Raw genomic sequence first — 15,587 nt, forward strand, 5'->3', positions numbered from 1 at the left:
CACGGAGCTGGACAGTTTGACGTCTGTTGGGGAGCGACGGGCGCTAAGCAGGCTCCTGTCAATCATGGAGAATCCACTGCATCCACTGAACAGGATCATCTCCAGACAGAGGAGCAGCTTCAACTTCTGTCACCATCCTGCATTTTTATCACTCTTTAATCTATCTATCTATCTATCTATCTATCTATCTATCTATCTATCTATCTATCTATCTATCTATCTATCTATCTATCTATCTATCTATCTATCTATCTATCTATCTATCTATCTATCTATCTATCTATCTATCTAGTATATAGTACCTTTCACATCTATCTATCTATATAGACATACCTCTAGTATTAACCTCCTTGAAATCAAGCCTGAGTATGACTTAGGCTCGGAATTCTATGTAAATATGTTTAAGTCCAAGTTAGACTTTGGGTGACGCGTAATGTTCCACTTTACAGTGATGAAATGGAAAAACTATTGAGACAGTAGTCTGCTGCCCTCAAGTGGATGAAATAACATAATTCTGCAAAAAGTCATGAATATTTGTATATGTTCTGCCACTTTATGTTAACTCATCAACATTCATGAGTGGGGCGAAGCCTTCAACCAAAAATAAAAATATAAAAAGAAAGGCTGTAAAATCAGTTTTAGAACAAACTGAAACTGAACCATAACTGAAATTGAACGATAATAATGGGAATGTGAATTGACCATTGAAAGTTGACACGGACAATGAAAACGACATCTGTTCAGAAGATTTCAACCTGCCAAGTTTCAGTAATGCTCACGTATGATGTTGGCTTCAAACTACTGCTGATAATCCTGCACCTAGTTGTTGCCCATTTAATCCCATTCTAAAAATGTCTGTTGACCATGATTATCTGGACTATTTACAATTTGTTGCTCATAGTCTGGTGCAGAAAATAGTTGCAGAAATGAACTGCTATGTGGAGCAGTGTCAGCAAAGTCATAGTTAACCATTTTCTTGTCACAGTCGCTGGCAGTCTGCCACTGCTGAGGACACAGTGGGTAAGCTAGTCCAGAGATGGTACAGGTCCACAAACTGCTGCAGACACCCATTTTCGGCAAAGTTATGAGTGAGTTTTGTTTTCCACTCATTATAAAATACCTGAATTTCAATAATAACGATGACTATGATGAAGCCAATCACCCAGCACAGAAACATCAAAAATATGTTGAAGGTGGTTGTTCCTAATTGCAACATAAGTATTGACAAAAGTCTCATGGGTTGGTTACAAGGGAAGGCTGTTGTGGACACAGTACATCGTATCCAAACAGGCATGATTTGGTATCAAGTTCTACATGTTAGACGAAACAAACTCTGGAAACATCTGAAAAATTAGAACAAAAACATTTTGACATCTGCTTGACCAGTGGCTAAGGTCATATGAAAATGTTTGGGAACCCCAAGCCTGCATAATAATTGACTCTCCTTTCAACAAAAAAGATAACAGTGGTATGTCTTTCATTTCTTAGGAACATCTGAGTACTGCGGTGTTTTCCGAACAAAGGTTTTTAGTGAAACAGTATTTAGTTGTATGAAATTAAATCAAATGTGAAAAACTGGCTGTGCAAAAATGTGGGTCCCCAACACCAAATTGGTTGGATTAGCTCATTAGGCTTTGAACTTCATAGACAAGTGTGTCCAATCATGAGATACAAATGTATTTAAAGTGGTCAATTGCAAGTTGTGCTTCCTTCACTTTGACTCTCCTCTGAAGAGTGACAGCATGGGATCATCAAAGCAACTCTCAAAAGATCTGAAAACAAAGATTGTTCAGTCTCATGGTTTAGGGGAAGGCTACAAAAAGCTATCTGAGATGTTTAAACTGTCAGTTTCAACTGTAAGGTATGGAATCAGGAAATGGAAGGCCACAGGCACAGTTGCTGTTAAACCCAGCAGGTCTGGCAGGCCAAGAAAAATACAGGAGTGGCATATGGGCAGGATTGTGAGAATGGTTACAGACAACCCACAGATCACCTCCACAGACCTTCAAGAACATCTTGCTGCAGATGGTGTATCTGTACATCATTCTACAATTCAGGGCAATTTGCACAAAGAACATCTGTATGGCAGGGTGATGAGAAAGAAGCCCTTTCTGCACTCACACCACAAACAGAGTCGCTTGTTGTATGCCAATGCTCATTTAGACAAGCCAGATTCATTTTGGAAGTGCTTTCAACTGATGAGACACAAATTGAGTTATTTGGTCAGAACAAAAAGAGCTTTGCATGGCAGAAGAAGAACACCGCATTCCAAGGAAAACACCTGCTACCTACTGTCAAATTTGGTGGAGGTTCCATCATGCTGTGGGGCTGTGTGGCTAGTTCAGGGACTGGGGCTCTTGTTAAAGTCGAGGGTCGGATGAATTCAACCCAACATCAACAAATTCTTCAGGATAATGTTCAACCATCAGTCACAAAGTTGAAGTTATGCAGGGGTTGGATATTCCAATAAGACAATGACCTAAAACACAGTTCGAAATCTACAAAGGCATTCATGCAGAGGGAGAAGTACAATGTTCTGGAATGGCCGTCACAGTCCCCTGACTTGAATATCATCGAAAATCTATGGGATGATTTGAAGCAGGCTGTCCATCAAATTGAACTGAACTGGAGAGATTTTGTATGAAGAATGGTCAACAATACCTCCATCTAGAATCCAGACACTCATCAAAGGCTATATAGGAGGACAGTGTCGAGAGGCTGTTAGATTTGCAAAAGGAGGCTCAACTAAGTATTGATGTCATATCTCTGTTGAGGTGCCCAAATTTATGCACCTGTCTAATTTTGTTATGATGCATATTGCATATTTTCTGTTAATCTAATAAAGTTAATGTTACTGCTGAAATACTACTGTTTCCATAAGGCATGTCAGATATTAAAAGGAAGTTGCTACTTTGAAAGCTCAGCCAATGAAAAACAAAAATCCAAAGAATTAAGAGGGGGTCCCAAACTTTTCATATGACTGTATATGCATTGGAGGCTATTTCAAAACAGTCACCAAAAAACATGAAGTATGCTTGCTAAATTCCTATCAGTACAACAGTGGATACTAGACACACCACTCATACTGCGATTACATTGGAGTTTACATGTTTCTGTTACACATAATGACATTTTTTGTTTTTTGGTGGTAAACATTACACAAATGAGTCTATGGGCAGCACAGAGTCACTTTAGTTTTGTTATATTTGTCATGGTTTTGTAATAAGGACCAGTCTTTGTTTATCTGGGCCTCTTTGGTTTCTATGCGGTTTCAGGGCCATCCATCCATTTTCCAACCCGCTGAATCCGAACACAGGGTCACGGGGGTCTGCTGGAGCCAATCCCAGCCAACACAGGGCACAAGGCAGGAACCAATCCCGGACAGGGTGCCAACCCACTGCAGTTTCAGGGTCATCTTTAACACTAATTTATCTGGTTGTCATCTTTATTCAAGGTGACTTACAACATTTAAGATACAATTGTTGATACAATGGATACCAACACTTTATGTTTTATTTGTTTATCAAGTACACACCTGGCCCATCTGGAACCTGCAACCACACACTTACTGATTGTAATTCCTGTCAAAGATGCGGCCTGTGACTCGGCTAATGGTCACAGCATCTGGTAGAAAACGAGCTCCATCAATGTAAAGATCAATGCCATCCCCGGACACAAATGGCTCTGCTGGTGGATTCTCCCTCTGACGATAAATGAAGGCCGCCTAGAGATAAAAAAAGTCAGTCAGTTAAGAGAAGGATGGCACATCCTGATTAAGGCTGAGGGTCTGTGGTATAACAGGTCCACAGCTCAAAAAAACGAGGATGTTTTAACAAAATAATCCATTGGCCAGCTCGTTCTCTGTGGGTGCACTCATGAAGCTGTGAGAAGATGGTGAAGTAATTGGGGCGAGATGCATTTGCACTTGAAGGGACGGTCTTTCTCAATTGCTTCATCGGTTTCCTGCGGGGCGCGATTGAGATACAGCGCTCACGGAGCCTTAAAAATGAGCCGGCGCAAGAGAAGAGAAATGAAACGAAGGAGGTTCGGAGGTTAGCAAGATGGAGAGAAAGGCAAGAGCGGGAGTGAGCCGGTGCTTACAGAGAGAAGCAGGTGGATGGGAATTGTGGCCTGTGCCCAGGAGGGGGAATGGGGATCACTCCTGTTGAGCAACCAGGGAGCAGGAGTGATCATTATGGCAGCGGTGGGCATGGGAGCAAGGGCCTGTTGCTCCCCGTGGAACTCTGTGGAGCGGGTGGCGGGGACACAGGCCAGGTTTGAAGGATTTCAGCACCTGCTGGTGGATGTCTGTCCGTGCTGCGAGTTCCGAGTAGAATAAGTTGGGGAGGTATCGATTTTTAAAGGGAAGCACCAGGGATTGAGAATTTTGAAGACTCCTTTAACCTCATTTTTATGGCTTTATTTAATTGATCATTTGAACCTCCACCAACATTTAGACATTTCTATCGATTATTTATTTATTAACTTTCGAGCACTTAACTTTTTGAACACTTGTTTTGGTTGAGTTTTTAATAAAAATACTTGCACTTTTCATCATCTTCTTGCTTGGTGCGTCCTGTCCTCATCTGCCACACTCATCTTGGTTACAACACTGACGGTGTTGGGTTCAAGAGGTTCCCATTATAGAGGACGGAACAAGGAGCTGACCTGCACCATCGCAGGGTCTCAGAGCTGTCACTCCCACATTCTTTATTATAGCTTTCTTCCTCCCATGGATGGCACCCTTCCACGTGACAGTTCTAAAGATAATCCAGGTCTGTATTCCAGAAATATCTGGCACAATGCAACTCTGCCATTTGTGACAGTAATACTTTATGGTAAATTATTATGAATGTTATTCAGAAAATATACAATTTACCAGTGAGACATCAGTGGCATCTGTACCACAGACAAAAGTAGCATTACTAATCATTCCAGTAGAGGTCATTCATTCTCTGAATTCACCTCTAAACCCCTTGAAGTTTCTCAGTTTTAGGGTGTCCAGCATCCTAACACATGTCCTAGGCCATTATCATGCTTGGCAGAATACATGTCTCAAATGCTGCTTGTGTTTGCTCCCTTAGCTACAAGAGGACTGGTGAACATGAGTGTGTTTACATGCCTCTTAATAATCCTGTTATTCATAGAAACCTGGTTTCCAAAATCCCATATAAACCCTTAACTAAGGGTGGCACGGTGGCGCAGTAAAGAGTCCTGTGTTCAGTTCCCGGGTCCTCCCTACGTGGAGTTTGCATTTTCTCCCCCTGTTTGCGTGGGTTTCCTCCCACAGTCCAAAGACATGCAGGTTAGGTGCATTGGTGATCCTAAATTGTCCCTGGTGTGTGCTTGGTGTGTTGGTGTGTCCTGCAGTGGGCTGGCGCCATGACTGGGATTTGTTCCTGCCTTGTGCTCTGTGTTGGCTAGGATTGGTTCCACCAGACCCCCGTGACCCTGTAGTTAGGATATAGCGGGTTAGAAAATGACTGACTGACCCAGTTAAGGACTTTGTGGTCTGCGCATGTCCATTGCACATTGTTTGTCTGCTTAGCTTTACACATGCTTTTAACAGTCATGGGTAGAAGTGTCCATAACGATCAATATCCTGAGGCAAATGTTTGGGTGATTGCATTCTTCTGGCTAAAATAATATATCTCAATATTTCAGAAATCACAAAGTTTATGTTAACGAGCTGAACGTATGGTGCTAAGTTCAACAACACAGTCTCAGTAACTGTAATGCATTGAAAGAAACATCCATCCATCCATTTTCCAACCCGCTGAATCCGAACACAGGGTCACGGGGGTCTGCTGGAGCCAATCCCAGCCAACACAGGGCACAAGGCAGGGACCAATCCCGGGCAGGATGCCAATCCACCGCAGTGAAAGAAACATGGATTATGTTATTTTCTAACCCGCTATATCCTAACACAAGGTCACGGGGGTCAGCTGGAGCCAATCCCAGCCAACACAGGGCGTAAGGCAGGAACAAACCCCAGGCAGGGTGCCAGCCCACCGCAGGTCAGCCATACTATGAGCTGGAATTCCATCACCAGTGGCAGGGGCACCTAGAAAAGTTGGCAAGCCTGCAAAGTTGCAAACCGAATTACACCTAGTGGAGCAAAGGTGAGCAGTCCTGTTAAAGATAGCAAGCCACCCGAGGGAGCCATGTAAAGAGTAAGAGAATCCATATACTCACATTTCATTTTGGTTTTATTTATTTATTTTCACATGTCAAAGTACTTTTACTTAGTCAGTCATTATCCAAACTACATATCCTAACTACAGGGTCACGGGAGTCTGCTAAAGCCAATCCTAGCCAATTCAGATTCAATAATGAGAGTTTCGATATACTGTAAATTAGTCAGTCAGTCAGTCAGTCAGTCAGTCAGTCAGTCAGTCAGTCAGTCAGTGTCCAACCGCTATATCCTAACACAGGGTCACAGGGGTCTGCTGGAGCCAATCCTCAGTCAACACAGGGCGCAAGGCAGGAAATAAACCCTGGGCAGGACGCCAGCCCACCGCAGGGCACACACACACACATACAAAGCACACACTAGGGACAATTTAGGATCGCTAATGCACCTAACCTGCATGTCTTTGGACTGTGGGAGGAAACCCATACAGACACAGGGAGAACATGCAAACTCCAAGCAGGGAAGACCCGGAAAGCAAACCCAGGACTCCTAACTACGAGGCAGCAGCGCTACCATTGCGCCACCGTGCCACCCCTTTTATGTACTTAATGACTTTTTAAAGTAATTAACCTAATGCAATTCTTATTTTACTGAAGTAAACATATCTGTGTTATTTTTACCACAGCAGCACTGGATGTAAGGCAGAAAGCACACGTAACAGGTATGCGGGCCCTATGTTAAGGCATAAGGCATACATGAAGTGTTTTACCTGATTTCTGTGCAGCTGTCTCACCTGGCACATCTGTAACTCCGGACTGCTCTGGCATAACGTCGCATAATAAGGCACATCCGATTACAGACGCCATTCGCACATCGAAATCAAAGAACATAGATGTGCTTTTTCCACTTCGCAGTGCTCTCACACTCTTCCAGTGACAAGCGATCTGTTCCTTAAATGCTGTGTTAAAATCATTCTTTATTTTTATTGTTATGTATATTTATTTATTTTTATTTCAGGCATGGTGTGCCTGATAGAGCTCACTGCATTCAGAGCTTCAGTAACATGTTGCCATTCAGTTATCTGCATTTTACTGTGGCCTGAAAGTATTAAGTGGAAAATTCCAGAAATAATTGATTCCTAAGATTCAAATTGTGCACCTTCTGTGCAAATGTTTTCACCACTTTTGTGTGCAGCACACAGCAAAAACCTAGCGCATATCGGATTTTTTAAGGGGGAGCATGCCTCTGATTCTGATGTCATTTTCTCAGATTTCATTGGAGAAAGGGACAGAGACCACAAGTATAATAATATATTTAATATTGGTAATGTCTAACTGTGTATAATTTATCAAATTAACTTTATAGATGAAAAATGACTTGCATATACCTGTAGTTGTTCACTGTTATCCACGAGGGACTACTGTATTTACACTTGTTGGCTACCACATAAAAGCTCTTTGTGTTCCTCTACCTCAGAGAGGAGAACGTCTCTCTTTTACTCTCAAAGTTTTTGCTTTTTGCATCTCTCTTATTGTTGCCAATGTCTCACCTTATACAGTGCATCCAGAAAGTATTCACAGCGCATCACCTTTTCCACATTTTGTTATGTTACAGCCTTATTCCAAAATGGATTAAATTCATTTTTCCTCAGAATTCTACACACAACACCCCATAATGACAACGTGAAAAAAGTTTACTTGAGGTTTTTGCAAATTTATTAAAAATAAAAAAAACTGAGAAATCCCATGTACATAAGTATTCACAGCCTTTGCTCAATACTTTGTCGATGCCCCTTTGGCAGCAATTCCAGCCTCAAGTCTTGTTGAATATGATGCCACAAGCTTGGCACACCTATCCTTGGCCAGTTTCGCCCATTCCTCTTTGCAGCACCTCTCAAGCTCCATCAGGTTGGATGGGAAGCGTCGGTGCACAGCCATTTTAAGATCTCTCCAGAGATGTTCAATCGGATTGAAGCCTGGGCTCTGGCTGAGCCACTCAAGGACATTCACAGAGTTGTCCTGAAGCCACTCCTTTGATATCTTGGCTGTGTGCTTAGGGTCGTTGTCCTGCTGAAAGATGAACCGTCGCCCCAGTCTGAGGTCAAGAGCGCTCTGGAGCAGGTTTTCATCCAGGATGTCTCTGTACATTGCTGCAGTCATCTTTCCCTTTATCCTGACTAGTCTCCCAGTTCCTGCCACTGAAAAACATCCCCACAGCATGATGCTGCCACCACCATGCTTCACTGTAGGGATGGTATTGGCCTGGTGATGAGTGGTGCCTGGTTTCCTCCAAACATGACGCCTGGCATTCACACCAAAGAGTTCAATCTTTGTCTCATCATATCAGAGAATTTTCTTTCTCATGGTCTGAGAGTCCTTCAGGTGCCTTTTGGTAAACTCCAGGCGGGCTGCCATGTGCCTTTTACTAAGGAGTGGCTTCCGTCTGGCCACTCTACCATACAGGCCTGATTGGTGGATTGCTGCAGAGATGGTTGTCCTTCTGGAAGGTTCTCCTCTCTCCACAGAGGACCTCTGGAGCTCTGACAGAGTGACCATCGGGTTCTTGGTCACCTCCCTGACCAAGGCCCTTCTCCCCCAATCGCTCAGTTTAGATGGCCGGCCAGCTCCAGGAAGAGTCCTGGTGGTTTCGAACTTCTTCCACTTACGGATGATGGAGGCCACTGTGCTCATTGGGACCTTCAAAGCAGCAGAAATTTTTCTGTAACCTTCCCCAGATTTGTGCCTCGAGACAATCCTGTCTCGGAGGTCTACAGACAATTCCTTTGACTTCATGCTTGGTTTGTGCTCTGACATGAACTGTCAACTGTGGGACCTTATATAGACAGGTGTGTGCCTTTCCAAATCATGTCCAGTCAACTGAATTTACCACAGGTGGACTCCAATGAAGCTGCAGAAACATCTCAAGGATGATCAGGGGAAACAGGATGCACCTGAGCTCAATTTCGAGCTTCACGGCAAAGGCTGTGAATACTTATGTACATGTGTTTTCCCAATTTTTTTATTTTTAATAAATTTGCAAAAACCTCAAGTAAACTTTTTTCACGTTGTCATTATGGGGTGTTTTGTGTAGAATTCTGAGGAAAAAAATGAATTTAATCCATTTTGGAATAAGGCTGTAACATAACAAAATGTGGAAAAAGTGATGCGCTGTGAATACTGTCCGGATGCACTGTATGTAAATCACTTACATTACATATGTATGAGGCTGATTAGCATGCTCCATATATGGTTGTTCCAGGGTGGCAACAATGGCAGAGTTTGAGGCACTTTCACATATGTACAGCTACAAAATACTTATGCCAGGTTTCATAAATTGGATTTTTGGTCGGTTGATATATGCATCTTCCTGGTTTTTGGCATACTCATACTTTCACATTCCACACAAGGTTTTATAAATGAGACTTCAGGTCTGGAGACACATGATCTCAAGATCTAACCACTGACCAATAACCATTTGAGGTACTTACACTGGGCCACTCCTCAGAGATATTGGTGTCAATTGGAGATTCCGGTGGAAAAGGGAATTCAGGCCTCTGGCCACTGAAGATATGAAGCCGCACTGTGGAGTTTCCGTATGGTTCAAATGCTTCCAGGAAGCGGTCAGCAGGCTGCAAGTATAGAAAAGATCTGAAGATGAAAACTGCGCTAAGTGTCATTAAGGTCAAAGTCTACATTACAGATACTCAATGTTGTAGAACACCCAAATATGAGGGAGTCACTTGAGGCTGTGACTTCATGTTCTCCTGATGGTGCAGGTATCATTAGAATTAATTTAGTACATTCAGAGATCTTCATAGATGGAATAAAAGACATTCGAGATATTAAGCAGGAGACAAGAATAGCCTACAATTTTCAATTAAAAAAGCACAGGGAAATTGCTAAAAGGCCTGTTTTAATCTGTATGATGTGTAGTAGCTGCTGACCAGCTGTGAACATCTCCCTGCTGAGCTCAAAGAATTTTCTCTTAGCTCATTGGAATGATCTTTATATATAATACGCTACCGTGGGTCCGTTTGTCTGTCCAGGATTTTAAATCACCTGTCGCTCGCAAACCGTTTGGCCGATTTACCTGAAATTTGGTACACATATACTACGTGATTTCTACTATTCGCTTTTGGGGTGATGATTGACCTCCAAGGTTATTCCTCTTTTTATTTTTATTTTATTTTATTGTAGATTCAACTCTCGGCAGCAGCCAGCAGGGTGGCGCATGCGTTATAGGCACCGTTCTCATCCCTACCACATTCACCGTCACTTCCCTTACCTCTTCATATTCTAAATCGTTCTTGAGGCAGATTGAAGACTTAAGTGCCAGCTTAAGTGAAAAATTAAAGAAAACGTACTAAGTAATTGCAACGCAAACACTGACTTAATCAGTTTTAACGTGAAAAGATGCCAACGAAAGAAGAGAAGAAGCGGGTTGCTAGGGTGGAGATAAGAAGAGCTGCTCAGGAAGGAACAAACGCATCAACCTCTGAGCAAACGAATGATTAACGTACAGAGAAAGAGGATGAAAACTATAAGTCAAGTGTATTCACTGCACGTTATTGCGCAGTATGCCGTTACTGGTGTTCGTATAAAATAGAAGAATCATCGACTCTGTAAGAGGCCTGCAGTACAGCTGTTACCAAGTACTACATCATTAAAAATGGCCTACGTACAACTGCAAAGTGTTAACAACTGATACTGGTCTAATATGGCTGTCTGTGGCTGAATTATTTGTTGGTAAAACCAAGAAAATGAACAAAACTGGCAAAATCACATGAGTTGTTGGTGAGAGGGGTGAGATGTAAGAGTCACAGTGAATTAGTCAAAATGTATGAGTGGTGAAAGAAAGAGAAATTAGTGTTGGAAAATCAAACTTCTGCTTAAAGGACACCAAATAATTTTCTCTAAAAGTCTTTGAGCTAAAAGGACGGCAAGGTAGAGGTGCCATGCATAGTTGTGGAATGATTCAAAAGCTTCAAGTCTGGACTTGTGCTGCCTCCTGGTATTACACTGATCAAAGACATGCCTATCTAGCCCTGACAGCTACATGCAACAAGTGACAGCATAAGCTCGCTTGTTTTTGAAGTTCTCAATTGGCAGAGCATTCTGTCTCAGCAAGATAGAAAAGAATTTTATGAAAAGGACCAGAACATACAGACGTGGTCAAAATAACAAGCATTCAAAATACCAAACAGTCTGTCAATTCTAATCACTAGCCAAAAATCAAACTTCAAAAATAATTAAACAAAGGATCTAAAAGCCAGTAAGTATGGAAACAAAACTAAAAAGGAGTCAATTTATCCAGTCTCTGATAAAGTGAGTTTATATGTGATGATTAAAACACTGTTGCACATTAGGATGCCAGATGTTGTGTTCTCCCAGAGACTCATGGGAGATTCTGCATAGCAAAAGGAATCACTGTGCTGAGAACATGGCAGCACCTATGCAAAAACAGAATGATTACTACGAATAACGAAAATGAAAAATACAAAAACGAATAGTCTTAGAAATGAATTCTACAGGGTAAAAAACCCTGGAAAAGATATACTGTAAATAATGTCACTAAAGACTCCAGAAAAGGAATAACTAACAGACAGATAACAGACAGATATGAAACTATCTATCTATCTATCTATCTATCTATCTATCTATCTATCTATCTATCTATCTATCTATCTATCTATCTATCTATCTATCTATCTATCTATCTATCTATCTATCTATCTATCTATCTATCTATCTATCTATCTATCTACTGAAACTTGGCAGGTTGAAATCTACTGAACAGATGTCATTTTCATTGTCCGTGTCAACTTTCAATGGCCAATTCACATTCCCATTATTATCGTTCAATTTGAGCTATGGTTCAGTTTCAGTTTGTTCTAAAACTGACTTTACAGCCTTTCTTTTTCTATTTTTAGTTTTGGTTGAAGGCTTCGCCCCACTCATGAATGTTGATGAGTTAACATAAAGAGGCAGAACATATAGAAATATTCATGACTTTTTGCAGAATTATGTTATTTCATCCACTTGAGGGCAGCAGACTACTGTCTCAATAGTTTTTCCATCTCAACACTGTACCTGTAAAGTGGATCATTACGCGTCACCCAAAGTCTAACTTGGACTTAAACATATTTACATAGAATTCCGAGCCTGAGTCATACTCAGGGTTGAATTCAAGGAGGTTAATAATAGATAGATAGATAGATAGATAGATAGATAGATAGATAGATAGATAGATAGATAGATAGATAGATAGATAGATAGATAGATAGATAGATAGATAGATAGATAGATAGATAGATAGATAGATAGATAGATAGATAGATAGATAGATTCCTCTGTGTTATATTAGTGTACCAACTCCACGTCCACCCTTAAACAGAGACCAAGCACAGAGATTTTTTGGTGTAGCCAACATCAATAGGTAGGAGTTTTTTTCTGATTTTGAATTGCCAACAAGTTTCTTTGCACCAAGAAAATAAATGTTCTCTACCTGACTCCTATGCTCTGTCACTTTATGGAAACATCAAAGACAGACGTCCAGTTATGATTGAAATTAAGAACAAAAAAACTTGATGTGTTCATGGAAATATTGCAGAATAAAACGACTCACCAGTGCATTGAGGCTAATAGCAGGGGGCACTGGCACATGGTAGAGGGGTAACGAGTGTGTGCCACAGTTCCATACAACTTCCATCTTGTCCTTCAGCTGCATGTCTGCCAACAGACAGAAGTCAGAGAATACAGGTAAGGAAACCTTAAGAATGTTTCCCCTGAGATAGTAAGTTTAACCCATAAGCTGTGCAGGAAGACTAACAAAAGACAATCAACAAAAAAGACATGTTTCTCAAAACTCTTTGCTGCCTCACTAAATATTCCACAAGTGAAGCCAATGGCTTCTTAAATAACAAATATGATAAATTCAGTTATGGTATGCAGATATATATTTGATAAGTTGGGTCAGATCTATGAGGTAGTGTAGTTTAAGGTTAAGATCTGAATATTGTGGTCAGATTAGGTAGGCACACCCGAGTGAAGTAGCTCAGACCACAGGCAGATCTGAAGAGGATGTGAGATTAAAATTTGAGAAAAGATGAGTGTAGTGTGAATAAACAAAATGTGCATGTCCAAAGCTATGTCTGATCAGTAGGTGTGGGTGACGCCCAGGTTCACTCAGCTAAACAACAAGAGTGGTGCAAAACAGGTACATTGTGTCAATTCTATTTTAACAATAGAGTGTCCAACAAATAAAGTGCAGTGCAAAATCTTCATAAATAAATAATCCATCTTTAAAATCCAGTGCTTTGTGAGGAACCTAAAATCACCAAATGCACAATCAATAAATAATCCATTAAAACCAGTGATAAAATCATAAAGTCAGGATCACATTTAAAATTTTTTGGCCGGTGCTCCCTTACTCTCACACTCTCATCTCGTCCTGCTGACTCATCTTTAGATATGTTCAGATGAGACTCTGGAGAAAACGATCCTCCAGCTCCCCTCCCGGCCACCTTCCTTTGACGTCCCCTAGGACATGCTGAGCTAAACTCCATATTCCCTATGCATCTGCATCCACCAGATCCCTAGGAGCCCCTTCTCGACTCTTGCCCCGGTCACCATCCCTTGGATGTGCTGGTCATGATTCTGTCTTCTCTACTCCCATCTCAACATCTGTGGGATCCCTAGGAGCCCCAAGATATCTCTTAGTCTCCCCTGCTCGGCAGGAGTGATCCAGTCCACCCCTGAACCATCTCTTACAGAGCTCGACTGCTATCTCTCGTCAATGGCTCCCCAGCCGATTCTGCTTCTTCTCTTTTCTTCATCATAGTTCCTCGATTTGTTCCTCTCACTCTTCTGGTCTCTTTTGTTTTCTTTTCCTGGTTCCTTTATGGTATTGTGGGTGCAGGTGCCTTAATTATGACCCTCGAGCGCTAATGAAGAAACTGTGTAAACTGATTGCTTTTGTACATGAATGCATGATCAACCATTTTCCTCATCGACACCCTGAGGCCACTAGGCTTCATTATCACACACATCTACACACTCCTGAGAGTGCACTGTTTTTAAAAAAATAAACACTGCACTGCCATGGACCCCTAACTTGCTTTATACCACAGTGTGTTCAGATCTGGTAAGTGCAGCTGAACATGGAAGGTCAGTTTAGAAAAATCAACACATGGTACTGATTTGTTAGGAACTGATGCATTTTCATAGGTGTGTGCACATTTGGTAGGTCACAAGTAGTTTATTACACAACACGTTATGTGTGGCCAGACCTAAGAGAAGGGAATGGATCTAGTTGGATTTGGTGAGTGATCAAGACTGAGCATGTTCATCCAAACCTTCTGGGCTTTTCTGACCAGTTCAGGGAGACAGAATCTGATCTGCTTGGTGGGGTCTAGTGTGGTGGGTAAGTTTTCATGTACTGGTTCCAGACAGCCATTTTGCCTGTTAAAGACCTCCATTGAACACTTAAGAGTGCTGTGAATATTTCTTAAAAGAGGTGAATCTTTACCTTCCACCTGTTCATCTGTTCCACTGTCCCTGTGCTGGATGGGGTGACTCAATGTGGTTTTTACAGAGGATGTAAAGTTTAGTAAGTGTTTTAGATGGAGAACTCACGTGGTGCAGCAGGTTGGGTCAGCTTGAGTAGGCCCCAGGCAACAACGTATTCCTCACAGTCACTTAGTGTTGCTTTTTGGGGGGCAGGAGTTGCAAAGCTCTCACTTGGCCAGTAGTAGAACCTCACAAAAAGAATCATGTCTTTATGGGGTTCCAAGTCACTAAATGGCATCTGAAAAGAAACAAAGGATTGCATGTCAGTATTGCTCAGTTACCCAGCCTTAAATGGGACAATCACAAAGAAACTAATACTGGCTGTCAGGGGACACTCGACAGTGCATAAAAATATACAAAGTACCAGATCACAAAGAAAAGCCACAGTGGGAAAGTAGAACAGCTGGAATCATTAGGGGGGAGGCCAGCTTCTCACCTTGGCCCTGCTTAAAAGAAAGTCCATTTACCTCCTGTTCCCCAAAGATGAAGTATCCCTGCTTAATTCCAGATTGCACAGGCAAAGTGGCCCACTCCAAGGCAGAATTCTTGGTGAAGACAACCTGGAAGAAGGACAGCAACATAACACTGCAGCAAAGACAATTAGTAATTAGACATGCCATTGGTTACTTTCAATTTTATATAGTATGACAAAAATTCAAGTGCTTCCCACCTGCTCTTTAATTCCTTCCTAGACCAACCCATGCTCATTTTTTTTTTTACTTCATTGCCCAAAAAAGCAAAACGGGCACCTTTAGGATATGTCATTGCACACTTGTCCAATGCCACAGTGACTTTAATCCATGTTTGTTGCAATGCTTATCATGATACAGTGCCTATAAAAGTCTTCAGCCCTTTGGAAGTGTTCACACTTTATAATACAGGATTAA

At 41.7% G+C, this 15,587-nt stretch overlaps 1 protein-coding gene across 2 annotated transcripts in view; it reads right to left on the bottom strand.

The window, feature by feature from the left end:
* LOC114658825 (uncharacterized) overlaps positions 1–15,587 on the bottom strand; it is a 148,679-nt gene that overhangs the window by 56,255 nt on the left and 76,837 nt on the right. The window contains exons 16-20 of one of the 2 annotated variants that reach the window (XM_051932700.1): positions 15,168–15,260; positions 14,767–14,938; positions 12,761–12,861; positions 9,621–9,767; positions 3,570–3,724 (exon numbers count right to left, since the gene is read on the bottom strand). In XM_051932700.1, coding sequence (XP_051788660.1) covers positions 3,570–3,724; positions 9,621–9,767; positions 12,761–12,861; positions 14,767–14,938; positions 15,168–15,260 — 668 coding nt within the window. Of the gene's footprint in view, positions 1–3,569; positions 3,725–9,620; positions 9,768–12,757; positions 12,862–14,766; positions 14,939–15,167; positions 15,261–15,587 lie in introns of both variants that reach the window. The other variant, XM_051932701.1, reaches the window with a different exon arrangement.

Source organism: Erpetoichthys calabaricus, chromosome 10 (genome assembly GCF_900747795.2).
Source record: "Erpetoichthys calabaricus chromosome 10, fErpCal1.3, whole genome shotgun sequence".
NCBI classification, from domain to species: domain Eukaryota; kingdom Metazoa; phylum Chordata; class Cladistia; order Polypteriformes; family Polypteridae; genus Erpetoichthys; species Erpetoichthys calabaricus.